This window comes from Monomorium pharaonis, chromosome 5, assembly GCF_013373865.1.
Source record: "Monomorium pharaonis isolate MP-MQ-018 chromosome 5, ASM1337386v2, whole genome shotgun sequence".
NCBI classification, from domain to species: domain Eukaryota; kingdom Metazoa; phylum Arthropoda; class Insecta; order Hymenoptera; family Formicidae; genus Monomorium; species Monomorium pharaonis.
In genome coordinates, this window is record NC_050471.1 from 2,318,686 (window position 1) to 2,346,302 (window position 27,617).

Sequence of the window (27,617 nt, forward strand, 5' to 3'; positions counted from 1 at the left end):
CCTAGGTGCTATGGCGTTCGTTTCGCGCGTTCTTCGCGCTTTTTTTCACCTTTCGATCGAGAAAGAAAGTCTCGTCGGACCATTGAATCTGTGGCGACGAGCGGGACGATCCGGTCGATCGCGATTAGCTTAGTCTCTCGTTGAAATAATCTATCAATCGCGTCGTTGCGTGTGTATGTATGTTTGACGATTCTCGAAAGCGTCGGTTTCGCGGGGCGCGAGTGAGTCAGCAAATTATGGCGTGGTGATCGCGATACGCGAGTGTTTACGCAATTTGGAACATCTCGTCCTCGTCCTCGTCGTCCTCGTCGTCGTCGTCGTGGTGGTCGTCGTCCTCGTCGTCGTCGTCGTGGTGGTCGTCGTCCTCGTCGTCGTCGTCGTCGTCGTCGTCGTCGTCGTCGTCGTCGTGGTCGTCGTCGTCGTCGTTGTCGTCATCGTCGTCGTCGTCGTCGTCGTCGTCGTCGTCGTCGTCGTCGTCGTCGTCGTCGTCGTCGTCGTCGTCGTCGTTGTCGTCATCGTCGTCGTCGTCCTCGTCGTCGTCGTCGTAGTGGTCGTCGTCCTCGTCGTCGTCGTCGTCGTCGTCGTCCTCGTCGTCGTCGTGGTCGTCGTCGTCGTCGTCGTCGTCGTCGTCGTCCTCGTCGTCGTCGTCGTCGTCGTCGTCGTCGTCGTCGTCGTGGTTGTCGTCCTCGTTATCGTAGTCGTCGTCATCGTCGTGGTCGTTGTCCTCCTCATCGTCGTCCTGGTCCTTGTCCTGTTTCGACGCATTTAATTGGGCAACCGTAATCGTAACCGACCGAATCGACTACGTGATTGGTCGAAACTTTACTGTTATGCCTGTTCTACAATGAGTTATAAGTCGTGAGAAATCTAGCCAATCATAGTTGATTGTAGAAAAGAAAATCGAACATGATTGGTTAAATTTCTTACGATCAACGACTTACGGTTCATTGTAGAACAGGCATTACATCTTACGTATGAGTAATGGCCGACTCGTCGAGACAAAATTTTCGTAACGTGTTAATCGTCGCCGTTGCATACAGCGAATTTCGAAAGTCCTCCATTCCGCATGCAGTACCGAATTGTTTATATCGCGCGGTCAGTGTTTTCTAGGATTCCTAGGAAGGGCCCGCGCGCTCTTTCCCCTCGAGGCATCGTTGACGCGCGTACCCCCTCCCCCCTCCTCACTGCCAAAATTTTCCGCCAACTTCAGTCGCGTCGCATTAGCGGGAGGCCTAGGTGTGCTATGGCGCTCGCTCCGCGTTCTTCGCGCCTTTTTCCACCTTTCGATCGAGAAAGAAAGTTTCGTCGAACCATCGAATCTGTGGCGACGAGCGGGACGATCCGGTCGATCACAATTAGCGTGTCTCGTCGTTGAAATAATCTATCAATCACGTCGTTGCGTGTGTACGTACGTTTGTCGAATGTCGAAAGCGTCGGTTTCGCGGGGCGCGAGTGACTCAGCAAATTATGGCGAGTGATCGCGGTGCGCGAGTGCTTACGCAATCCGGAACTTCTCGTCGTCCTCCTGGTCTTCGTCCTCGTCGTCGTCGCTGTTGTCGTCGTCGTCGTCTGGAACGAAGGAACGACAAGGAGGAGCGGAAAGGAGCAGGAAAAAGAGACGAAAGGGGATGGACTGCTGTATGTGGTGAGTGAATTCGATTATTTTTTTTCGCACGATTGTCGATTTATTTGTTTAAGAGCCATCGCACAAGTTTCTCGTAACGCGTTATGTTACATTAAGTACTTCGCAAACCTAAGTTCGTACTTAAAATTAAACTTAAGTCAACGCACAAAGAAACTTTTAACGTAGGTTTAAGGATTTCTTTGTGCGTTGATCTCAGTTAAATTTTGAATACGAACTTAGGTTCATATGGAGTACTTAACGTAATATAACGTGTTATGAAAGAGCCAGTGCGGTGGCCCTAAGAAGATTTTCCGTCGAAAGTATCAAAGTGAACAGTGATACAATTAATAAACTCAGTTTCTTATCTACAAAGTTTCAAGGTTAGTTATCGACTCGATAAGCGAGAAATATTGTGTTAAAATCAGTATATTAAACAATGGAGAGTCATGTCACTTTTATGTCGTAATTATTATTCGGTTAAATAGTTGGTAAGCTCACTTTTTTTATGTCGCATAATGAAATTGATTTTTGATGAAGTCGTAGTGTTTAAAATTGTCATAAAGTTCACGTGAAAAATTTTATTTTATTTCTTGTCGTTATCGTCCTCTTCGTCCTGATCCTCGGCCTCGTCGTTGTCGCTGTCGTCGTCGTCGTCGCTGTCGTCGTCTGGAGCGAAGGAACGGCAAGGAGGAGCGGAAAGGAGCAGCAGGAAAAGGAGACGAAAGGGGATGGACTGCTGTATGTGGTGAGTGAATTCGATTATTTTTTTTCGCACGATTGTCGATTTATTTGTTTAAGAGCTATCGCACAAGCTTCCCGAGCATGTTTTTTTAATAAAATTTTATTTTTAATTAAAAAATAGTTGACGTGAACTTGGACAGTTTGGACAACATATTTTATCAAAGTTTCAATATGTGGCATAAAAGAGTAAGTAAACTTTATGACCATTTGACCGAGTAATTACGATATTAAATATGATGTAACGTGACATAACCTATAAACGCCGTAGACCGGTAAACCGAATTAATTTAGCATGAAGGAATGATAATTGTTTATAAAATATATGTATTTTATAACTGTGCATTTGCATACTTTTTATATTTCTAATAAGATTGATTAAATATTAAAAATATTGTATTAAATTTGGATCAAACATTGGATAAACATTGAATTAGACATTGTATTTCAGTTCTATTTAACAGTTCTCTCTTTGACTAGTAAGTCGACGGAACTTTTAGGAATACACATTTTTCGAAATAGTGACAAAATTATAAATTCGAGGCAATTGAAGGTAATGTCACGAATCTGCTGGCTATTTTCTATCTGGATTAAAAACTATTTCAACGAGAAGTAGGAATGTGCTCTGACGAAAATGTCATTAAGTAATAACGGGAAATAATCTGAATATTTATTTGCGATAGGAAGATTAGTCCTGTAAATAAATAAAATTTACTTATTTATTACAACAAAAAAATTCAGAATACGATGAAACTTTGTATAAACCATCTTGAAACCTAGTGTTCATAAAAATTGACATGTTTGTCATTACCCAGTAAAAAATATTTTACTATATATAAAAACATAAATATATATAAAATATATCCATACTAGTTTCTTTTTTTGTAAACTTTCTATTTTGATATAAAATAAATAATAATTATATCGAAAAGACAGGAACTAATTAAAAAGATAATGTTTATATTTTTTTTACAGAAAGTTAATTTTGAAGAAATATAAAATTGCCCATATATAATCATGTATATTTTTGATTTATGGAATATATATGTTATTGGACAACAAAAAAGCTATGCAAAAATTGTCTTTTTAAATAGTTTTTGTTTTAAATAGCTTTTTATCATGACTATTATTTTTTAGACCCAATAAAAATTTTACAGATATAAGAAACTAGTATAAATAAATATAGACATATTTGTTATACATTTATAGTATACTATATGCTTTTATATGAAAATTTTTTACCGTGTATTTTTAAAACGCTTAATCTTTAGTAACAAGCAAACAAGCTATACAAATATAATGTTATTCGCTCAACTTTCATACGCACGCAGTTCAAAATTAAGACAATCGTAAAAAAAAAAAAAAACTGGCTACCTCTCGATCAAATAATTTAATCCGACGATTACTTCATCCGCGATTATCGGTCATTTATTAACCGTGATTGTCGGTTGCGTTCGGAAGCTATAATCGCTAACTCGATCGCTCGGCATAATCGCGCTTGATTACCCTCGGCTACAATTTATTCGACTTTAATTACGCGGTCGCGTATATATTCTTAGCGCCTTGTTTTCGCACGACGGCAATTGTCGTCAGACCTACATTTACTTATTATACCCGCGCATCGGGCGATATTGGCCGCTGTTGCGTGGAAGAAGAGGAAGAAAAAGAAGAGGCGGGGGAGGGGGAGTTAAAACGCGCTTTTGAAACTTAAATTAGATCGCGACGCGCGAACAAAGAGCATTAGGCGCATTTGCACGGTCGATACGCACATGCATAAGTGTGCAACATTTGCATACTCGCGATATATTTACATTCGCGCACGCGAGTCCGTTATCCGCGATCGATGTTCTATCGCGTTTTTTTTTTACGCGGGATAATACGGAAGAGCGGAATTAACCGCCGCAATAAAAATTATACGCCGATCTATCCGCGGGGCAACAGCGGTGGCGGCCGTTAGGGGCTTCCAGCAGAGAGACGAACGCTACGATTGCGTAACGGCCGGTGTTCCGCGGCGCTCTTACGCAACGGCAAAAAATTATGCAATACTCCAGCGAAAAGTCCGGCGAAGACGCACTTCTTCGCGCGTGAGCGGACGCGCGCGATTATTGTTGTCTCCCTCTTTCCCCCTTTTCTCTCTCTCTCTTTCTTTCTGTGGAAAAAACGACACGTTCAAATCACGTTGAGGTTGTCTCGCTTGTTTGCATATCGAAGTGGTGTGGGATTTAAGCTTGTCGCTAACTCGAACGGGATCCTCCTCCGTTTCCGACGCGTGGCAATAAAGTCGGGGGATATTTTAATTAATTGGGAATAAATTACGCTTTGTCGAGAGCATTTCTTTGGCTCGGTGCGGGAGGTGCTTTTTTTTCGTCTGACTTTAGGCTGTAATGTGCTTAACTTATAGGCCTCTTTAAACTCTGTATCAAGGCGCGCGTTTTTCGATTTCTCTCGCCACGCGTTTGCATTTTGAAACGGTTATCGAATAATTTCCATGTGAGGTGACCGAAGCAATCAAAAGCTGCCTTAAAAAAAAATAACCCACAAAGAAGAATCTGCGGACCGCGTTATGGAAAAATAAAAAATCAATTTGTATAGCAACTAATAACTGAATAAATTGATTTAATTTGCGAATAAGTTGAAAATGAGTTTTTACGCGCTGCCACGAAACACAGATTATATTTATAAAATTTTTTGTTTTATTTTTCCATAAAACACACATACGTGATACGTATCGTTTATTTTTTAACTTTAGGTTTTATGCATCAAAATGCAAATATTGGTTCAAATCTGTTGTAGCGAGAAAAACATTTTTTGCTATTAATAAATGTATTTCTTTTACCATCACTTTATATGTTTAAATAAATAATGTCAAGTACGAAGTAACTTCTTTACAAATTTACAAAATATTTCGTTAAATCAAGGAAATTGCACTAAAATAAACATAATTTACTTAATAATTTTTTTTTTTATTGTGACATTCGCTCCTTTCATGTCGTCAATCGGAGCAATAATTTTTTACTATTTCGTCAGCCTTGATCTTAACCGCGCGTGCGACGCGTTAAAACGCAATTTATTATAATTTTCAACTTACGCCGTGGTTGCCAATCGGCTTTTTCCCATCTCGTTCGTTTTCCGTCTCGTTTCTGGCCGCCGAAGATAATAATTAACCGCGACTAATAAGGCCCGCGCCTAAGTCTCCTTCGGAGAGCGTCGCGAGAGGCCCGAGCGATTGCATTACGGCATTACCGCCGGGCGCGCGCGCGCGCGCGTGGTCTATGTGTATGCGTGTGTGTGTGCAGCAGGCTCATTCCGCTAATCTTGCGTAGGCACGCATGTTGCTCGTGCTTGTCGGAAACGCGACATCGTCGACGTCGCTCGTCACGGAACAAGAAGGCCTTACGTGGTTGCATGCGAGCACACGTGCGCGCGCACAAACGCACGTAAACACATGCACGCGAGAACGCACGTACGTGACACAACGCGGGCGAGAGGCGTAAGCCGCACGACGACGACGACGACGACGATGAGGAGCGTATCGTATCTCGAATTAAAGCCGCTAAAGTGCGCCGTGGTATTTTGCGGAAGGCACGATTTCGTTGCCCGCGGCGACGAATATTTGCAGCCACGTTAACTAAGTACGTACGTAACGCGTAACTTTCCGCGCGGGAAGAAAAAAACAGACGAACTGGACGCTACGCGCGATTTTCCACGTGTTGACGATTAGCCAGTTTTTTTTTTTTCTTTTTCACACAGCCGTTCGTAGCCGCGCGTATGTACGCTTGACATATTACAGGCACTGTAGATTGCCATCGATTGCGTTTGTACGTGACAGTGGCGCTTTGCATGCGCTTTATTGTAAGGTAATAGTAGGTCCATTTTTCTTCCCAGCTATACGTTTCTCAGACGTGTTTTATTTGATTTCGTTTTGTTTTCTCCAAAGCACAAGCCAGCGGCGTGATGACTTTGGTGAAATTTTTAATCCCTCGTTCGCAAAAAAAAAAACGGACTGAGACTCCAATACTTTTTTTGTGGAGAGAAATTTATATTGCGTACATAATTATGAAACACGAAGAGATTTATTAGAAAATATCAGAATGATAGTTGAGTCATCAACAGCCGTTATTTAGCGGTTAATACTACGCACAAAAAATACTGTCAAAAAAATTACTCAATTTACTTTTTTTCTTTTAGTAAGTAACGGTTATCTTTGAATATTTTCTTAATAATTTTAAAGTTATTAAGAAAATAATTTCTTAATAACTTTAAAAAAATTATTGTCATATGCTAAAAAAATTTATACTCTTTCGAAGAGTGTTATAAAAGTGTGTGAAGAAACGTCAAAATAATAAGCAAATTGATTTTTTGTTTTTAACTAAATATTCTAGAGATAGAGAGAGAGAAAGAGAGAGATTAAAGTATTAAATTACTAAGATTTAAAATATATTTTGAATTTTATTTATGCTTATAATAAACTTATGAAAAATTTGAAATAAGTAATATATAAGTAACTTAATAAAAAATTCAAGTGCATATTTTTCTGTGGGTACAGCAATTTATTTTAAATAAATATTGTACTAAGTGTACTAATATTGTATTAAGTAAATATGACGAGTATAGTTTAAGACTGTTATCAAGAAGATATTCTTTGTACTTAATGGTAAAAAATTGAGCAATTGTTTTTCTTAGTATGAGAATCACATTTTTCTGCATGTAGAAGTATCGAGCGAACATTATCGATTGTTTCTACTTTATAAATTAGTATTATATTTTTTGTGGAAAAAAATAAAACTCTGAAATTCTTTGATTTTTCAATAATTATTTTTTGATAGAATGATAAAATAGTTTTTTAATCACACGTTCTTTATTTTCATGAGACATTTTTTTACTTGATTCTTTTGATGATTCTTTAAAAAAATGTCGATATTTTTAATACATTTCTTTGTTTACATATTTTTTATAACAGTTTAAGAACTTATAACAGTCTTATAACACTCATCATTTACTTGACAGAATATTTACTTAAAATAAATTTCTATATAGAAAAAAGTATATATTTGAATTTAAAATGTGTTACTCACATGTTACTTATTTCAAGTATCTCATAATTTTATGATAAACATCAAATTTGTTCAAAATGTATTTTAAATTTTAGTAATATAATTTTTCTACAGAATAATTAAAAACAAAAATTTGATTTACTTATTATTGACTTTTCTTCAAACAATTTTATAATATTCTAACGAATTTTGAGAAACGATTTAAAACGGAAACTAATCGACTGATTTTATATATGTATGTAGATAGTGCGAGCTGTACTCGTTGCGTGAGCGTGTTTACATATTGTGCGAGACAGTGGCAAGACAGCCGGGAGTAGCTGACTGGGCCATTGTTACAGCTGTAACCGTGATTAGCATTTAATCCCGTTTTCCGTAGGCGTACGAGTGGGGTAGGGAGGCGAATTCCGCAATTGTGCCCCGGAGTTTTCCGCGGGAGCACCGTGAGAGAGGCAGCTGCAGAAGCTGCAGGAATGCGCATCCGTGGAATATAACGTCCGCCGTTGGTATTTTGAGTCTTGCCTCCAGGCACTTTCGGAGGTTTAATCGTACAATTTTCGAATATCTCGGTAGATGTTACCGCTCGCCGTTGGCTATCGTCGGTTAACTTGCTATATTGTTACGCACGCCGCCTTTCAATGCTGAACATGGTTAAGTCGTAAAAAGAAGGAAACATATCAAAGATATCTGTTTTAAATAGCGTTTAGTCGAGAAGAAGTTCGTTTTTTTGCTTTTTTTTTACAGCTTGCAAATGAACAATCATGTAAAAAAAATGTATTAACTCATGAGAAGTAGCTTTCTGGGTTGATTAAGCTTAGAATTCAGAATTTTGTTTTGTCGACTATTTTATACATGCATAATTCTGATAGGTTGATTTTTACATAATAAAGTGTATTAATGACATTTATAACTTTTTATAGTTGACGATTTAATATATTATTTTCAGAGCGATATAAGTATATAATATTATATAAATAATGTTAATGTGACTAATATTAATTTTGAAAATATGTCGACAGAAATGGTTTTATCATAGCTTGAAAACTTATGATTGAAAAAAATTATGAAGTATTAAGTAGAGTAAAAATAATAAATCTTGCATTGCCCTTAATTTTATTTTACGACGCTTAATGAGTTATTAATAATCAGATATTAATGTTCAATTATCGATCGTGTTAAGTATGTAATCTTTAATAAGGAGAGAAATAATTACATCGCGTGTCAAACTGCAAAAGTCGAGATTTTAAAAATATAATTATATGAAATTTAAAAAGTGATAATTCTCAAAGAGAAATTCAACGTTTATTTATTTTTCTGTTAGAATTGTACTTTACGTACGAATAATTAAAAAATCACAAAGTATTTTTAGCCCCGACGCGCACACAATACTTGATAAAAGAGCATTCGGACACAATCAAGTCCTCGCCGTGGACACGAGGCGTTCTGAGTCTGGTGGCATTAATGGCGAGGCCACTTCGAGCCAGAGATAGAATCTCTGCTACCTCTCGCTCTCCCGCCCACCTTTAGTAATGTGCGTGACAGCAAGTCGGCTCACGCATGCAGGCAGGCAGGCAGGCACGCATGCACGCACGCACGCACGCACGCACGCACGTACGTTTGCACGCACGCATGCACGAGTCGCACGGCAAGGCTGGAAGTTAACGCCGGAAATCCCTCACGCCAGGCATCCTCTTTATAATACAGAGTGCCGGCACGATCGCGTTTGATCCTTCCGCGCGCGGCGTATATCGCGCGATTTATTTTAAAATTCGCGATGAAAATAAAAGCGCGCCCCGCGCCCGCGCGCATGTGATTTGTCGTAATTGAAGCGGCGGCTATCACGAACATGTATAACGTAATGTATCGCGTACACGCACACACAGGCGCGCGCGCGCGTTCCCGCTACGGCGCGGCGTAAGGTATTAATTATGTCATGATTCCAACACTCCTCATGCCCGCGGCTCGCAATTAGAAAACGTTGCGCAAGTCCTCGGTGCTCGCGCTGCGATTGCGCAACGCGCAGCACTATGCTGCGCGAAGAGTACTCGGTACTCGGTATCTAGACTCTCGCGTGAGACGGAATGTCTCGCGGCGTCGAAATTTCGGGAGGTAGAGAGGCGGGGAGAGGACTATCTCGCACCGGCGGAACCGACGTAGGTATTGGCGGAAGATATTAAAGTCGAGATAGTGAAGACCTAGTCTGGCTAAGCGGTCGATTAAGTTTGATCCGATTTGCGCTTCTCGCACGACGATCGATCGATCGTTCTGCTCGCTCAGTCCATTAGCGCGGGCTTAATCTGCTATTCAATTTTCTGACGACAATATAAAAATACTCTATAGAGACAGACAGATGGATGAGTTTAATTATATCCCGGGACAGATATCCCGCAGGCGTGTATGATGTAGCATTATCAAAGCTGACATAATGACATAGGCAGCTGGAATTAGCGCAAACACTCTTTTTGTAGGTTTCTTAATAACATATTTTAAGTTAAGTTCGGTTAAGTCAGCATTGCGCTCACACTTTTGCTACGTTTTTTAATGCATTGTTATACAAAATGTCGCCACTAAATATTCAAATCTTAATTTTACTTCAAATCTAATAATATTTTTATTAAAACAGTCATATATAATATTGAGTACTTGGTAATTTTTTTTTATTTTTTTCCGGTAGTATTTTCTTCCTAGTACCTATTTCCTTGATATAATAATAAATTCGGAAAATAATACGGTATTTTGTATCTTTCGATATTACTATCACGTGACTTATCTTCCGTGAGATTATGGATTTCCGCGCGATCTTTAATCTTCCAGGGAAATCGGGGGAGAAATGAACGAAGTGCTGCGAGAATACCGAGTACATTTGTAAGAGCCGCGACCGAGCAGCCAGTGGTCATTAAAACAGGTGACCGTGAAGTAATCACGCGATGTCATCGAACTCTGCGATTATTCTGAGATAAACTGACGGATTTCATGCGTCTCGAGAAGGGTACAAATTGACGCGTCTTACCATGTGGCCCGCGATTTTATATTTAAGGAACTAATGACTTCCTCTCGCACGGAGCTGAAATGCACTTGTTCTCTCTCTCTCTCTCTCTCTCTCTCTTAGTCTTTTTTGCGAGACACGCTATTCTTGAAAATCCAATTGAGCTATCAAAAAGTTAAATCCAATTCGGGACTTACTTATTTTACTTGCGGTCAAACAGAACAGCTCTGAATTTGCTGAATAATTCTGGTCATATAAAAGTTATTTTATTTCCTTTTGTTGGCCTATGAATAACTTTGGCGAGAAATACTTTTATTTTTAGCTTATTTTTTTGAATGTTATGACCTCTTATATAGATTATGAAAATAACTTGTAATAAATATGAACGTACTGCATGCAACTTTTTCTCTGTAATAATACTCATTATTATTCTGAATTAATATTAATAACTGAATTATTATTCCGTCATCATAATCACAACGTAAACCAATAAAAATTATTCAATAGGTAATTTTTTATTATTGATGAAAATGTAAAGTTCGATACAGATAGAAAAATTTGAGAAATATTAACATAAAAATAATAAGAGAAAACATTATTTACAATCAGAAAGAACATTGAAAGTTTAAAAACTTGAGAATCCTATAGCTTCTTTGAACTGCAATCGCGGAAATAACATCAATCTGCGTGTAAATAACAAACAGTGTATAGGTACGATAATGACAATTTATTTCTAAAGAAACGTTAAGTAAAACGATATTAAAGATTGAACGTGAAAAAGGCATCCGCTCTTGAAGGAACTTGATTTACGTGGGATCGGAGTCATGCGGGCAGAGCAAAGCTCACCGGCGCGGTTGCCGGAGGAACCCGCACCACCGTCGTGTAAACACGTACCCGTGAGCTTACGTGTAATGCACACGTCGCCCAGAAACACACGCACCAGCCCGGTCGGCTACGTGCTCTCCTCTCAGAACGGGTACGCTCGAGGGAAAATCGCGAGGGAGATTTTACGACGGTCGCTTCTTACCCGCGAACTTTCAGCCGGGGCGTTATATATATATAAAAACGCTATCATCCCGCACGCATGACGCGACTCGCTCGATGCAGGCGAACGCCTGGCGCTTTTTTGCGTCGCGCTCACGGTTAATTACGGCGTTATTTAACGACGCGTTTAAATTAAGAGCCGCATTCGTTTGGATGGCGCGACAAGAGTTTGTCACTCTTGTCGCGGACGGCGTATTAGAAATTCAAATTTAACTGGTTGTCTCCGCTTGCTGGCAATAAACGAGAATAGGTCTCGCGGATATTATGATAAGTAACTAATAATGTAGAACAATAGAAGAAAAAGTCTTTGTGGTAACCGAGATTGAAACCCAATCCAACGAAAGATCCCGCTAAAGTTACGCCATTTCAAAGATATTGAATGCAATGATAAACTGAAATCTATTAAGTATACTGGAACATCATTTGAGTGAAACCGGTGCTCTTGATCCAACGTCGATACTCTTGCATTTGTCACTACTCTCGTGACGACGACGTCAATATGCGGCTAAAATAAAGTATCAGTATCAGCAATACCAATATCTACGGCAAAGTACCAATGCTCGAGTGGTATTGGAGGTAAGCGAGTTCGTGCGTTTTCTTTCCCTCGCGTGTCGTGACTGCGATTGCATGCGAATGTACACCCCGGCGCGGCGGTGCGCACACGTATATACGCGCATACACACGTATTATACATATACATGCGCGCCCGATCAAACGCTATTTGCCGCTGAGGCCAGATATACTCGAGGAATCGGGATTTTATAACGCCGAGACGGTCGTCATCGCGCTTTCTGTGGACTTTTGAATTTTCACAGCGCCGAACGATAATTTGGCTATTGTGTGATACACGCCGGGAAATGATTTGTGCAAAGCTCCCGCGTTCCCACTCCAATTTGCCGCCATAGAAATTATATAAATCTCGCGATTACAGCCGCGAACCGCTGCCGCGTGAGTCGCCGGTAGGCGTTTCACGTGTCGGAAATTACGGCACGGTAAACTGATGAATCGTCGCGACTGGCCGGTCGACGCGACGCACACCGTGTGCTCCCAGAGAGCAAGCAGATTGCGTCCAATCGCGTCGGTCGCGGGGATCTAGATTTGTCCCGAGAGCGATTTTTCCGCGCGTAACATCCTCCCGGCGCGCACAATCTCGCAATTCTGCGGTGTACCGGGCGGCGCCACGCAGCAGTCACGCATTACGCCGCATCTTGACCACCCTCGCGACCGTCATTATCCCGAGGATGGAGAGAGAAGGACAGAGAGAGGGAGAGAGAGAGAGAGAGAGAGAGAGACTCGCGCGCAGTTATGGCAAGGGCGAGAGTTAGCCCGCCGCCGGGATAATGACAGTCCGACAGACGGACGGACGGACGGACGCTCTGGTGACTGAGAAGCCACCGCGGCGGCGGCGGCGTGATTATTAAACTTATTCTACGCGGTATATAACTCGCGGTGAGCCCAGAAGCGACACAGCTCGCGCGCGAGGAGGATCCTGCACACGCGGACGGTCGTGACGGTCTCTCGGAATTAGTCAACGAAATACCTCTAATTACCCGGCGCCGCGGCTGCAACGGCGAAGCGCTCCTCTCTATTATGCATTTAATTGCGACGTCGCGCAAATAGAAATGTCGATCGACTCGTTTATATGTATCTATGGACACCGCACGCGTTTACTCTTCACTAGAATAATGTGGGTTATAAGTCGTAGGAGGGGGCTAGAGGGGAATTTACGTCGTCGCGCTGCTCGCGTGAAGCGCAATTGATCGACTCGCAATGTAAAATAACATTGCTTCCGCATATTTCGCAAAGATATGCAGATACATCTAATATCCAGTTTTGATATAATAATGGGAAGATTTAAAAAAAAGTGGAATGAGAAACTCTCATTTATAATTTTTTAAAGGTTCGCATAACTTTTTGAACTTTGGAAAGGAAGTCTTCCTCGCCATTGAAAAGTTTTAAAAACACTAAAAACATATATGAATAATAACTTAACTTATCGTTGAAGACACTCGATGAGGAGTAAAAACAAGCAGTTTAAAATTTGGTGAAAATATGGACGATATAAGTCGAGCTGTACTTCTCATCGATCTGAAAGGCCAGGGTCTATCGCGAGTTAAATGAGCCTCACAAAATTACAAGATTTAGTCCGCTCTCCTTCGATTGTCGAATGAACAACGCGGGCTCACCGGAGTGCGGCGACGGGATACGCTCTCTCCGCGCGTGTACTCTCCTCGCTCTCACGATCTCTCGCGGAGAGCGTTTACTCCGGCGAGCAGCAGCCGGGAAAAACTCATGTTATTAAGCTGCGGCAAAAGTCCTGCGTCCCCCTCGTCCTTTTTCCCCTCCCTCCCTCGGCAGACCGGCCGGCCGGCCTCCGCCACGTTCACGGCGAAGCTCGCAAGATTAGTTCATTACCCGGCACGGCGTGTCTTCTGTTTTTGCACGCCGTGGAAATAGATTTGTTGCAAGATCGGTGGCGCGGCTACCGCCACCGCGTTCTTCTTGCGTACGCGCGCGAGCGCGTATGTAAAAGCGAATTTACACGCTTCATCCTTGATGATCACGAGCCGGATGTATACCGTCCGCGCGGCAGATGCGTCGAATGAGTAAGTTTCCTCTTTAATTTAATTGCACACTGACGCCAGACAGAAGTGAATTTTTAGAAACTCGAGCTTTTTAATTCTTACAAAATATAAATAGTTTTATTAAATCTTTATTTTTGTTATTAATGTTGACATTATCTAAATACATACGTATCGCTCATTTGCCACAACAATGACGTAAGTCAAGAAACAAAATATCTCATTTCGAATCATTAAAATTTTACAATGTCCCTTTTGAATGTGATTTAAATCGATTGTAGATAAACAGAATCAAAGGTATTTGTCTTTTTCTCTCGGTGTAGTGAACTCCTATCAGAATTCGTTTCTTGATTACTTGGTTTTTTTTTTTGCGAACCAGTAAAAATGAGAGTATATTTTAGGGATAATAAACAATTATAAAAGATGCATGCGATGTGCAATATATTTTTTATTTTTCTCATATTTTCGAAATATGTGTGAAGCGTACGGATATGAAAGATCGCATAATAATACGACACGTAATAAGCCCGCGAAACGAGCTATTTGAAAGGGAGAAGGGCGAAAAGCTTTTAGGGGTGTTCATCCCCCTCATTATCCCCGTATCTACGTTGTGCCGTTCGACGTACGCGTGGTCTGCCGTGTCGGGTTCGATTTGGAGTCACGGCCTGACGCAGGGAGAGGAGGAGCGGGTTACACCTTTCGCGCGTTCGGTACAAATCGACACAAACACGGGGGGCCATTATGCGCCCGACGAAACTGACACCGCGCGCCGGCTCTCCCCGGCGTTAAATTGTAACACGGTTATCAGCCGGAACGTTCGACGTGGCCCGCGCGCATTCCCACGGGATGGATGTCGAGAGGGGGTGGCAATGCCGGCAATGTGGCGGCATTTTTGTTGGCCGCGCGTATCATTATCGATTCACTTTTATCCACGGTGTGAGCAGCGACCGCGTGTATATATACGTGTGCGTCTGTGTGTGAGTGTGTGTTTGTGTGTGCGTGTACGTGCTCTACGTCGCTCTTTACACGAACAGGAAGTCCGAGGCTATTACACGGTACGGCACGGATAAAGCGGGCCTCGCGCTACCGCGTATCTCGCCGGCTCTTTAAAGCATACATATAATAATATCGCGCGCCGCCGTCGTCCGCCGATACAGCGCGCCTACCCGCGATTAGAGCTATTTTTGCGATAATGCGTTTCATAATGGGATCCAGAGAGAGAGAGGGGGGGGGGTAGAAAGGGAGAGAGAGAGAAAGAGAGATTATTCGTGTTCTTATAGCGAAGTGTCATAACATTGTAATAATTAGTTTAATCGCATTAACCGATCGTAACTCAATGCTGCTCGGATGCAAGAGCCATATTACAAATGTGTTATTCGATCGACTTTTCCCGCTTATCAGTCAACATTTGCATTGTATAATTAGAGAGGATCCGTAGACTAATTATCAGATTAATTCAAACAATTTGGAAATTATTATCTGCAGCCTCACCACAGAGGGAGAGCTCGAAGTAAAAAAAAAAAAAATATTGTGATATAAAAACTCATCGTCCAAATAATTTAGGTGATGAAAGAAAGCGCGGTGAATGAGATATTTTATGTAACATATACCGCGCATCTGAAAATGTTTTGAACTCACCGTTATCTGTATAGACCCCCGGCATTACCGGAGTGCCAGCTCACGTCCGCGCGTTGTTTCATACACGAAATTACATTAACCGACGCTAACTAATTCGCCCACCGTGGGAGGGGAAAGGGAAGTCCGTTTCTTTCAGAACGATAACTGCCGGACATGCAGGGAGGGAGGGCAGCATTTAATATAGAACGTCTTTATGAGAGATCCGGGGGGGGGGGGAGGAGGAAGACGAGAGACGCGATTAAAACGCGAGCAATTAACACACTGCCAAGCAAAATTTATCCGTTGACCTTCGACCGGAAGTAGCGGCGCTGACTTGCATAGTAACTGTTACCTCGACAAAATTGTCCGCGATCTTCTACGATCTAACTACGATGCGTGACTACGTGAGTGTGCGCCGGGTCTTTATAAGGTTACAAAAAGTTGCCCGCGAGTTTTATAACCGGCGTTCGATGTTAATCTCAAATGGTGCGCCGTTTTATGTACGCACACGGCATTTATTTATTCGTTCTTATGGACTTCTTCGATAAAAGCTTTACGCGTGACATGCAGCAGCTGCTGAAAGGTTGTTACCGTTTGCACCGTGGGAGAAAGAGAGAGAGAGAGAGAGAGAGAGAGAGAGAGAGAGAGAGAGAGAGAGAGAGAGAGAGAGAGAGAGCTGAAAGGAAAATGAGAGCGATTGCTACGGCAATGTATCTATTTGCGACGCTAAGTATGCCTCTTGTCCTTGATTAATTCAAAACGAGAAGCAGACGTGAGCGGTGTAGCTGAGAGGTAAAATGAAGTAGGGTAAAACGGTAACACCGCATTATATTACGGGGTTGTACCGCACCATCAGAAATTTATTAAAGATCTTGGGAAAAACGCTTTGTGAAAATTGAGTATATTGACCAAATTTTGTTGGCGAGAGAATCAAGTAAAACAAAAAAACATTCTTGCTATTAAAGCATTTTAAACTACAACTCCGAAAGTATGAGCATAAAAGATTTACATTCCTTTTAATATGTAAAGAATTTATTACCATATATCACGGTAACGGCTGTGTTTATAGCCGCGCGTTATTGACATTTTATGTTACACGATACAACAGAAAGTAAGGCTAATCTAGCGGTACCATCTAATCTAGATTTCCCATAGTCGACTCTGCAAAGTCAAAGGCCAAGCAGCGTGGAGGTACAAAAAGAGCGATGCGAGTACCGCCACGAGAGAAGAGAGGATCGGGCTTAAACCTTTTAGTTGGATGTGCGCCTACTTTGCCTCTGATTAATTTCGCGCGAATGCATGAGTAACAATCCGGCCTTACTACTTGTCAGTCAGCCGCAGCGGTAGTCATGCTGTCTAAGTACATATGCGCGGGAACGCTACAGAAGACACGCTTGCCCGTGATCTTAACGTACCGCGAGTATACGGCATTTGTAAACAAATATGCAGTAATTTATGAGAGTGACTTATTGCACAAATCACATACAAATTTATAAACTCATTAATAACATTATCAATATATATACGTAGATTTTTATTAGCTGGAAAAAGCGTTGTTGACATTTTTCTATATAATGCGGATTCAATACGATGACGATACAGGACGGTGAAAAGATCAGCGCGACTCGTTTTGAGAGGTCTTCATCTTTCTTCTATTTTGTGTAACATGGAGCAGATTTATTCTTTAATTACAAATGAAAATATTCACTTTACAGAGAAAATACTGACAGAGGGCTAAATGTCTACCTTTATACATAGAAACACTATCATCAGAGTTTTAGTTAAAATTGGTCCTTAAATTTTTTGTTGGATTTTTAACATAGTCAAGTGTTAACATAATATGATTATGTTATTTGAATATTTTGTGTAAAATTAGTATTTAATATTTTTTTGTGTTAAAAATAACAATTTATTATTGCTAAACAAGCAAATAACATAATAAGAATGTTATTTTAAAACATAAAATCTAAAATTAATAAATACAATGTATGTGTCAATATATTAATTGCAAATATTAGTTTTACTAAAAAATATGGTTCCACACTTTGTTTCAAAATTGTGTCAAAGTGTTACATTTCTGTGTTAATTTTTTACATAATATTTGTTAATTTCTGACATATTTATCTTATGTTAAATTAAATAAACCAATAATTTTAATGGACGGTTTGCGATATGTGTTAAATTCAACACAAATCTTTCAACCGTGACGGACATAATTTATATAGACACTTATTCATTAGATTAATTCCACATAATTTGTACGAAGGTGAAACAATCGATCCACAGAATGAAAGAATTCATTTCAAGAAATTTAGAGAATAAATATTATATTTAAATATATATATATAAATATATATTGGAGAAGGGAGACAATTTTCTTTATATCTGCTGCATATTCAGTACTGTCGATATCAATGAAGAGACATCGTATTGTGATATTTTTCATCGTACCTCTAGTAATACGTACGCGAATACACACAAATGCCGCTTTCTTTAGAATAGCCATCTACCATACTTGTAGCATGTCGAGGCAGGGTAAGACAAAACGAATGGAGCCGAGAGAGGAAGGGCACGCGCAACGATGCAGATATACGCGGCATGTTTAAAGCCGGACGCACACCTCTACTTTACCGTTGATTAATTTCGCGCGAGCGCGTGAGTAACAGGGCGGCGAGTTACAACCCGTTCGACAAGCCGAAGCGGTCGTCGCGCGTCGGCTGGGCTCTCTCTCTCTCTCTTTCTCTCTTTCTCTCTCTGTACACATCGGAATGACTTATCTTTAGTTCCTCGCCTCCTTCCCGTCGGCGATAACCCTCTCTTTCGTTCTCCGCCCTCTTCATCGTGCATCTCCCATTCGTACACGTGTAATAATGTATCGTATTAACATAAATAATACATGGTAACACTTCTACACCTGGCGTGCACAATACCATAGCTCGATCTTTTATTATGTATTTATAGAAACACGTGAAATTGTTAGAATGCGCTATATCCATTTGCGTCTATGGTTGCAAAAATGGTAGCGACATAAAAATGACGTAAAAGTTTATCGCCTTGATTTTTTTTTTTTGTTGATGAAGTTTTTAGGGTATCTTGTACGATGAAATAAAATGAAATACATGTTTAAGTCAATTTTCTCGTGTTTACATCTCGGAACACTTTCGTAATCATCGAAATACACACACTTATCGAAAGACTGAATATTACATATTATTCTAAACGATTATGATTAGAATGTGGTCTGCGTCTCGTCGTTCTGGCGTCTCGAAAGAAATACCGCACGTTGCCCTTTTTTTTAACCTCTTTTATTCTCCATTCGCTTTATTCCACCTCGTCGGAAGTTGTTTTATTTGCGTTCTTCTTTCTATCGCGAGCAAAGTTGATTGATCGCCAACGCGATTATCACTCTAAAAACGACGCGCCATGTTGGAACTGAGTCAAGAAAATATGCTAAATTGGTACGCGTTAGGGGGAAAAAAAGTAGAAGCGGGGTCTGTTTTGCAGAGAGAGACACTCTCGTTATTCGATGCACATGCAGGCGTGTTAATCATGCACAACGCATTTAATTTCGATTGCAGCGCGTAACACTAGCTTTTGATCAAAATTCATGAGGAACAAATAATTGGTGTAGTCGATAATTAAACCCTATATTCATGAAGGCCTTTTTGTGTTTTACGGATATCTTATTATTCCGTATTAATGGATTTACACGCATTAACATTCTCCCCTATTTTTATTTCAAAAGATTTTAATGTAAATTGACTCAACATAAATTTTTTCATGTAAAAATTGAATATTTTTTTTCTTTAAAAATTGAATCTGAAGTTATTCAAATTTTTACTTACAATTAATAATTAATCTTCAATTATAATTTTAAAATAATTTTTTTCTACCTACGAAAACGTCCAAAGATTTAAAAAGTAAAAATCAATTCGTGAAACTTGATAAATTCTCTACACGTCACTCTCGAGTTAACCGCAAAATGACACAAAATAGTGAGGTACGATTACCGCCGCAGACGACTATGCATAAATAATAGGAGAGCACATAGATGGATGATAATTTTATATTCGCACCTGTCCAGTCTTTGCACGATGGCGTACCAATTTCCATCTGTTTTCGAGGAAAAGTTTTTATAGATCGGCACTTTAACTTCCGACTCTTTACGGTAGTACAACATATGTGGCGAAATGGCGTTTAACCTTTCAGAATTTAACAGCTGCGTCTCACGAACGAATGGCAATGGTATAATATAATGCAGATCGCGACTGTAAAAGTGAGCCCACGCATGCATCAGAAATATCGTTTGTGCGCGCAAATGTTAAAAGAGATTGATCGATAACGAAATCCTTTTGGAGAGGAAGGCATAAAGATGTGAATCTTACACTGTGTATTAGCAAATCGCGTGTTACATTGACTTTTTATGATACATCTGCTATTTCCAATATAGAGGAGAGGTAGATATCGAACATATTGTCGAGAGTTATAGGCGTCGAGCGAATCATATAATCAGAATAATTGTAATGATACTTGTGGTGCCATTATACTTTCTGTTGCTAAAAATCGTAGGCATTATAAAATTATAAAACTAATGAATAATTGTAATGATTAGTAATGATTAGAGTAGGGGTTATTTATTTACATAGGTGACTTTAGTCATCATGGTTAAATAATGATTGCCATTAAGAGTTTCCAGGAGAATATTTTAATGATGTATTTATGCTGATCCACAAATACCTGATACTATAGCCCTTAATTTCTTCGGAATTACAGAGCTCGTCTTATACCCTCCGACGGCCAACTCTCTTTCTCTCTCCCTCTCACTCATCTTGGATAAAAAGACAGTAGTACCAATATATGTATAATCGCAATAGTTGTAACGGATTATTAGAGTACGATTAATGCGGAACCGTTGACGTGAATCGATATAATAATCGAGCCTGTTAGAGTTTTTACCCAAATTGTGTCACCAGCCGAAGGTAGGACGTTCACCGATTACACCTCGGCCTCGGGCGCACTTGGGGAAATAACAGTGCGATATAATATGGCGATTTGTTCTGCTCGATAGTACGTAGTGTGCCTCACTCGGGCGACGACGGTGTTACGTCACACACATTTCGCGCTCTCTCACAGGGCGCGCGCGTTGCACATGCACAAGTCCTCGGCAGGGCGGAAGATCCGCCGCGTGGGAACTCGCGGCATGCGACCCGCTTACACCTTGTAAAAGGTTAAACGGGCTCTTTAACGCACACCCAGGGAAAGAAAGAGAGACAGAGAGAGAGAGACCCGCTAGAGACCTTTCTATAGTCGGGAAAGCATGCTGAGCGGCCGTCGTCGTTATCGAACAGTCGTGTCCGCGGCTTCGATCGATCCGCGCGATATCGCGCGTCGTCGTCGGATGCCTCATCTCTCCCGCTGCCCTTTTCGAAGGGAAGATCTTCCCTTCTTAACGTGTGCGGTTTCGAATCGAACACGATTCCCATTGCCGCGCGAATGCAAATGCGAATTTCACGAGCGTTAACTGCGCACGTGCCGAATGTATTCCGACGTTTATTCGAACGGGAATATCGCCGGCACGCAAGTTTTTTTTTCTTTTTTTTTTCTAACGACGAGAGTTGCAAGCGACAACTACGTTATGATCGACGGTTTTATCATTTTACACCAATGTGTCAGTTAAGAGGAGAAACGCAAAGTAAACTCCTTAAACTCTCTTAGAGCCGCGAAACGAAGGGTTTGCTCGGGAGGCGTTGAAGGATTATGCGTGCGCAAAATTACGAGTGCCGTAAAAAAAAATCGCCAACGACTGTGCAAGACAAAGTTACGGAATTCGTGGGCTCTCTTGACGCGGCGGCAACACGCGCGCCAACCATGCCTCTACCAGCGGCGATCACGATGCTACCCCCCGACGATCAAGAGCTCGAAAGTTCATACCGGCGATATACTAATGACGTGGGAAATACGCTGAAAGAAGCCAATACTTATCTCCCGACCTGGCGTTTTCTCGCTTCTCGCGTTTGTACGGTTCTTCTTGCGTGTGATAGATGCGATGCCCGTAGGCACGCTCCTGTCTCAAGGTATATTGCGCAACGCCACCGAGCGTAGCTTTTCACGCACCCGCATCGCGAGGAGCCGCCCTCTCTCCCTCGCGACTTAGAGTTACGAAGTAAAAGAGTCTATGAGTTGGATTGCGCTACGCAACAGCCAAGTCTCGGGGAGAAGCGGCAATTGCATCTTTAAAGCCTGGTATATCCAGCGATGCCAGTTTTGAGGATCTGCCACACCGAGCCATAACTGTAGAGGGGAAAAAAAAGTAAAGGCGGAAACCAATCATATTAAAGATTTAGTGAACGCTCAGCATATCTTTAAGAGGATCTGTTGTACTAAAACAGTAATTTTTCTCGAACGACGTTTTATTGCTTTTATAGATTTGGAAATTGTTTTTTTAGAATGTAAGTGTATGCATTTATATATATTCGAAATGTGTACTGAAAACGGGAAAAATTTTATAAGTCGTGGTATTTGTACCATTTCGTCGACTGGCGTGTGTAGCTGTTAAGTCATGACAATATTTGCTTGATATAAAAAATTTGCAATTTGTACTCACAAAATTCAAGATTCTTGAAGTTAGACTTTGATTCTTAATTGAGATAAAATCGTTCTACAAAAAGATATACTTACGCGTGAAAAATCCATAAATATAGTGAAAAAAATTTTTCTTCTCGGTATAAAGTTTAATTCACAGACTGATATCAATGCGTGTACTTTAATTCTGAAAAAGATTTTTAAATGTGTGAAAGAAATACATATAAAATCTCGTTGATGATGTGCATTAATGATTCTACATTATCGACTTAAATCAAGTTTAACCGTTAGTCTAGAATCCCTTTAATATGATTGATTCTTTTAGTTCTTTTTTCCTTCCACGGCTCGATGGCAGACTCTCGAAACTGGCATATCGTTGGATATATTTTTAATAAAAAAAAGAAACAAACTACGCAACTAGAGTGTCATTAATTTTTAGAAATAAGTGTTTTTAAAGATAAAATTAAATATTACGTTTGCACGGAATGGCTGTGCAAATGCAGGTAGTTTCGTAGGTTCAAATATTCACACGCGGAACAGAAACGGAGACGATCGCGTTTTGGAGAAACGCTTAAATTTGATGACGAGAAATAGCCCGAGGACCAATATTGAGGGATATATATGCCCGCCGAAGATCCTCACGAGAGTCCGCCATGTGTGTTTTTTACGTCGCACGTCTTCGCTGCCGCCGGTTATTATCCTTCGGCGCGGGCTTTGCGCCACGACTGGAAATTTCGGCCGATGGTTTACGACGGTGTTTTCCTCCTCGCCGTGTGGTGGAAAAAGTTTGCCGGAGCCTGTAACTGCCGGAGGGCGTGCGCGCGCCCGCACGTCTCGGAGAAGAGTCCGGAAAGGGGGCGTAAAACGGGAACGCGGTTTCAAGGAGCAACGAAGGGCGGGAGGGGAAGGGTAGAACGCACGGAGGAGGAGAACGCGGCAGGATAGTTTAAGGGCGAGCCGAAGAGCGTAGGGTAGGTTGCGGCACGCCGGAATTCGGTCACTATTTTAATATCGATCCGCCCTCCACGGGGCTTTCCCCCGCCCTATATACCGCACTCGTACCCCTCTCGTACTCTCTTGGCGCACACAGGGCACACACGTTCTCGCCCGTTTACACGTGTGCGAACGCGACGAGCGCGCGCGTGTGACGTACATGAGGCTCGCACGTGCGCGTCGGGGTGACGCGTAAGGCCGTCCTCGAGCTCCACTCGGAGCGAAATCACGGAGTGAGGGGTAGCACGTGCCACCCTCCCTGCTTTTCCTCCCCCCTTCTCCTCGAATTCGTCAAGGATAACTGTGCCGTGCCTGAACACGTGAAAGCGGAAAATCGGCGCGGAAAAAGACGAATCCGCGTTTTGCGTGCTCGCCCGACCTACGAAATGCCAATGGGTTCCAAGCTTCGCAAGCGGCGCGCAGATCGAAGATCCTAAAATTTTTATCCGACGATTTTTCCCCCCGTCTTACGATAGTCGCGCGCGTGCGTGCTTGCCCCCTTGTCACCCCTCGCGGAAGGAGACCGCGGATGCATTTCACCGCGCATTTGTCATGGTAAATGGTGATTAAGTGTCCGGCCGGATTATTAATTGCCGGGGACTATCCCCGGGATTCTCTCTCCACGGGTTTAATTGTAACGTATAGTTCGTTCCGCGCGCGCGGCGACTTTTTGCGCGTTCGCACGCGCACGCCCGCCCGCGTCCCCGCGCTCGGGATTGATGCCCCGTTAGCGTGATTTATGCTGTGTCTTTTAAGGAACCGCGTAATTTACGTCTGCGTTAGACGCCCCGAACCATCTCTCCCTCCTTCTGCCCGACTTGCCGGGCTAGATTTCCCAGAGGTGTGCCCCGGCGTTAATTCTATCGGGCCAAGACAGATGGTGACTGGCGTATTTGTCACTCTTCGCGCCGCGCCATGCCGCGCCGGGTGCTCGTTTTTCATCCGCGATCATCAAATTTACATGCGGCTGATCTTGTTCGCGCGCATGCAATCGCCAGACTCGACGTCGTCGTCGTCGTCGTCGTCGTCGTCGTTGTCGTCGGTCGGAAGGAAAAAACGAACGGCACGACGCGACGCTGACGAGGAAACCTTTGCGATCGCCGACCGATTATCGTTTTATTTGACTCGCGATAAGGCTGGATAGTGGTAGATTTCGTCGGCGATTCCTCGCGGCCTTCCTTTTCTCCCTCGGCTTTTTTTTTTTTTTTTTTTTTCCGTTTTCTCCCTCGCGCGCGCGCGCATCGCTCATGCTCGCTCAAACTCGGCGCGGCGCGACGGTACGCCGCTTTACAGTTCGTTAATTTTTAATGCACACTCGTTCTCTCCGGTGTGTCGGCCCCGGGTCGGTGGCGAGTAAGCGAATTACGTACTTTGACCGGCCGTGCTCTCCACGAAATAGTACGATTACTCGTTTCGATGCTCGCGGGCGAATGACGGTGGCGGTGGCGGCGGGAGAGGGACCACGTTACGATTACGAGGTAAAAGCGGGATCCGCTTTTAACAGCCGGTACAAAGCCCCTTTCCCCTCCCCTTTTCCCCTTGTGCGTGCTTTCGAAACAGCCACCCTTGCATTCTTTAACGCCAATTTCATTGAAACAGATTATGTGAGTCGCGGTAACGGGAGAATAAACGGGCCGCCGACTTCATTTTGTAATACATGCGCGACTAACGAAACGCATTTCGATAATTAACTCTCTCCAAATTTATATTTTCTTTTTTTTTGTTTAATTTAAAAAACTTGCAAAAGTTGAAAAATGCTTAGTTCTTTTCAAAATCGTAATAAGAGTATTGTTGCGTTATGACTAATGCGTAATGAAATGTACAAAATGGTCTTACACTTTTAATTCCTCAGCGAAATGAGAAAATTTTGCTTTTATACATATTTGTTATATCGCATACTTATTTCTCCTTTGCTTATATGCGTGAGCCGCATATTATTACGATGCTAATTAAAGTGCGATCGCCGTTGTGACGCGAGCCTTATCTCGTATGATTAGCAACCATTTATTTTCGTCGTAATCCTTATTCGCGGTACAAACGCCTCCCGCCGGGCAAAGTGGTGGGCAAAGTCGCATGTTAAGCCTGATAAACGAAATACAAAAGCGGGACAGGACGAAAGGAAGAAAGGAAGAGAGAGAGAGAGAGAGAGAGAGAGAGAGAGAGAGAGAGAGAGAGACTCGTAGTAAGGTTCGTCGAGAGGGTACGAAGAGACAAGGAGAGGGTGCGGGGGCACCGTTTAGAGGGTGGGTGGTGGAAAACACATCAACGTGCACATCCAACGCGCTTACAAGCGCGTGGTAGCGTGGTGCAGTGCAAAACACACACACACACACACACACACACACACACACACACACACACACGTTATACCGCGTGGCTGACTTCTCCTTCTTTCTGGCCGCCCCCGATCGATGTCGGTGACTTATTTTGGATTATTTTGCGCGGTCAGAGCGCGCGCGGCACGCTCTTCCTCTCTCTCTTTCTCTCCTGTCGCTCTTTCGGTCGGTCTCTCTCTCTCTCTCTCTCTCTTTCTCTCTATAGTAACAAAAAATGGGGATTCGCGCGGACCGGTGCGGACGGTTTTCTGCTGAATTTCGTTGCGCGCGAGCGTCGTTGTCCAATGAGCGAACACGGCGAGGAAGAAGCTCGCCGAAGCGTGCACCGCGTCGCGTCGGCCGGAACTCTTCCTTTTCCCTCGGCTGTCATTTGGCTGAAAATCTCTACGAGAGAACAAAGACGTTACGGATAACTTGCGAAAAAAAAAAATTGGAATATTGCTCCGGATTCCCCGCGATGTTCGTCGCGTTATCTGAATGATTCTTTTGCTTGCGCGCCGCCCGTCTGTGCATCATTCAATTTCTATTTTATTCCGATCTATTTTCGAAACACGAGTCCCAACAGAGCTTTTATGTCTGGTAATCCCGATCGTTTTACGATTTACGCGGTTACTTATCGCAAATATATCATTGAAATATTCCACAGCGAGAGAGAAATCTTACGCGATATCGTACACAGTGAGATTTATTGGAATTAAATTATATACATAACCTATCGTGTTGCGTTTTTTTTATAGATTTTTTTAATTGCAAAAAATGTTGACATTTTAAAATGTTAAAATGTATTCCGTACCAGATGTTGAAGAATACTAATATGTTTTTTTTTTATCCAAGTTTGATAAATTATTTTTATACGGATATAAGAAGAAGCCTCGCGCGTTAATCGTTGTACTACTTTATTTCAGGTACCATAAGAATCGACGCGTTTGAAGAAACGAAGCGTTTCTCTCGACGGTATTTGCCGTGTCAGCGTTCGACCAAGAAGGGGCAGCGACGGTGCTATTTAAACCGCTGGGTATCAATAAAGCAGGAGTTTTTGGCGAATTTCATTGATTTCCGATGGAGTTGCGCTGATATGCCGGCCCGTCGCCATCCGCAGGTAGGCTACATTTTGCACAACATTGTAATTGATTGGACCTGTGGCCTGATAACCGCCTCGCGACCTCGGCTACCTCGCGTTCGATACGCGCACTCGGTCATGGAATAATTATTTCCCTCCTTTCCTGCCTCCCGACCCTCGTGGCAGATTCTCAAATGCCAATATCTGTCTGTCGGTAGTTTCGCAGGTGCGCGCGATGCATCTTGCCTGGACGAGAACGGAATCCGTTTGTTTGTAGTAATGCTAGTGGAAGTAGTAGTAGTAGTAGTTGTTGTAGTTGAAATAGTAATAGGTGTAAATTTATCTAGAATCTGGGACACAGCTCGTGCCGAAAGATTATTAACGAAGAGTCGCGGTTGACGGTATTAACAGGATTAAATGTTGACACTTAATACACACCTTTCCAATTCACTATGAATTCCGTCGTTAATTTTTATCACTTTTACTTATATAAAAATTATTGAGTGACTTTTACCTGTACTTTAGCATTTTTAGAAAGTATCTGTCTAGTTGTTAATTTAAAGTTTATACAAATATTATAATTAATTATGCCCGACAATATCCGAGAAATACACGTTCTCATATAAAAATTCATAAATTTGAAACAAAAATGACTCAAGAAAAAATACTTTTATACCTTGACATTTTAAACTACAAAGAAAGATTCAAGTATTGGTTATTTAAAAAAAGTTTAATTATTCAGTAAACTAAAAATAATATTTTTTAATATGCATGAATGAGTATAAATTGAAGATATATTGTATTTGCATTGAATGATACATTTTATTATTGATACTATTATTAATATTAAACATTGACAAATAAAAAAAGCATTTTTGAAAAAAATTAAAATTTAAATGACTTAATTTGTAAAATTAAAATAGAAATTTCAATTTTTCAATAGTTCGTGAAATTCCTGTACTGTAAACGATAAAAAATCGTTGAAAAAGAAAAAAAGATGAAAA

At 41.7% G+C, this 27,617-nt stretch overlaps 1 protein-coding gene and 1 long non-coding RNA gene across 3 annotated transcripts in view; one reads left to right on the forward strand and one right to left on the reverse strand.

Annotated features, from left to right (window-relative positions):
• LOC118645823 overlaps positions 1-26,461 on the reverse strand; it is a 33,914-nt gene extending 7,453 nt beyond the window's left edge. Inside the window, exon 1 of one of the 2 annotated variants that reach the window (XR_004963437.1) lies at positions 22,699-26,461. This is a non-coding gene — a long non-coding RNA (uncharacterized LOC118645823). Of the gene's footprint in view, positions 1-5,450; positions 7,485-22,698 lie in introns of those variants that run through there. The other variant, XR_004963438.1, reaches the window with a different exon arrangement.
• On the forward strand, positions 692-26,775 carry LOC105839938. The gene is made up of 3 exons (XM_028192618.2): positions 692-1,645; positions 2,302-2,369; positions 26,459-26,775. Exons 1-3 carry the CDS (start codon positions 1,629-1,631, stop codon positions 26,758-26,760), a joined length of 387 nt encoding a protein of 128 aa, XP_028048419.1. The 5' UTR covers positions 692-1,628; the 3' UTR covers positions 26,761-26,775.
• The last annotated feature ends 842 nt before the right edge of the window (positions 26,776-27,617 follow it).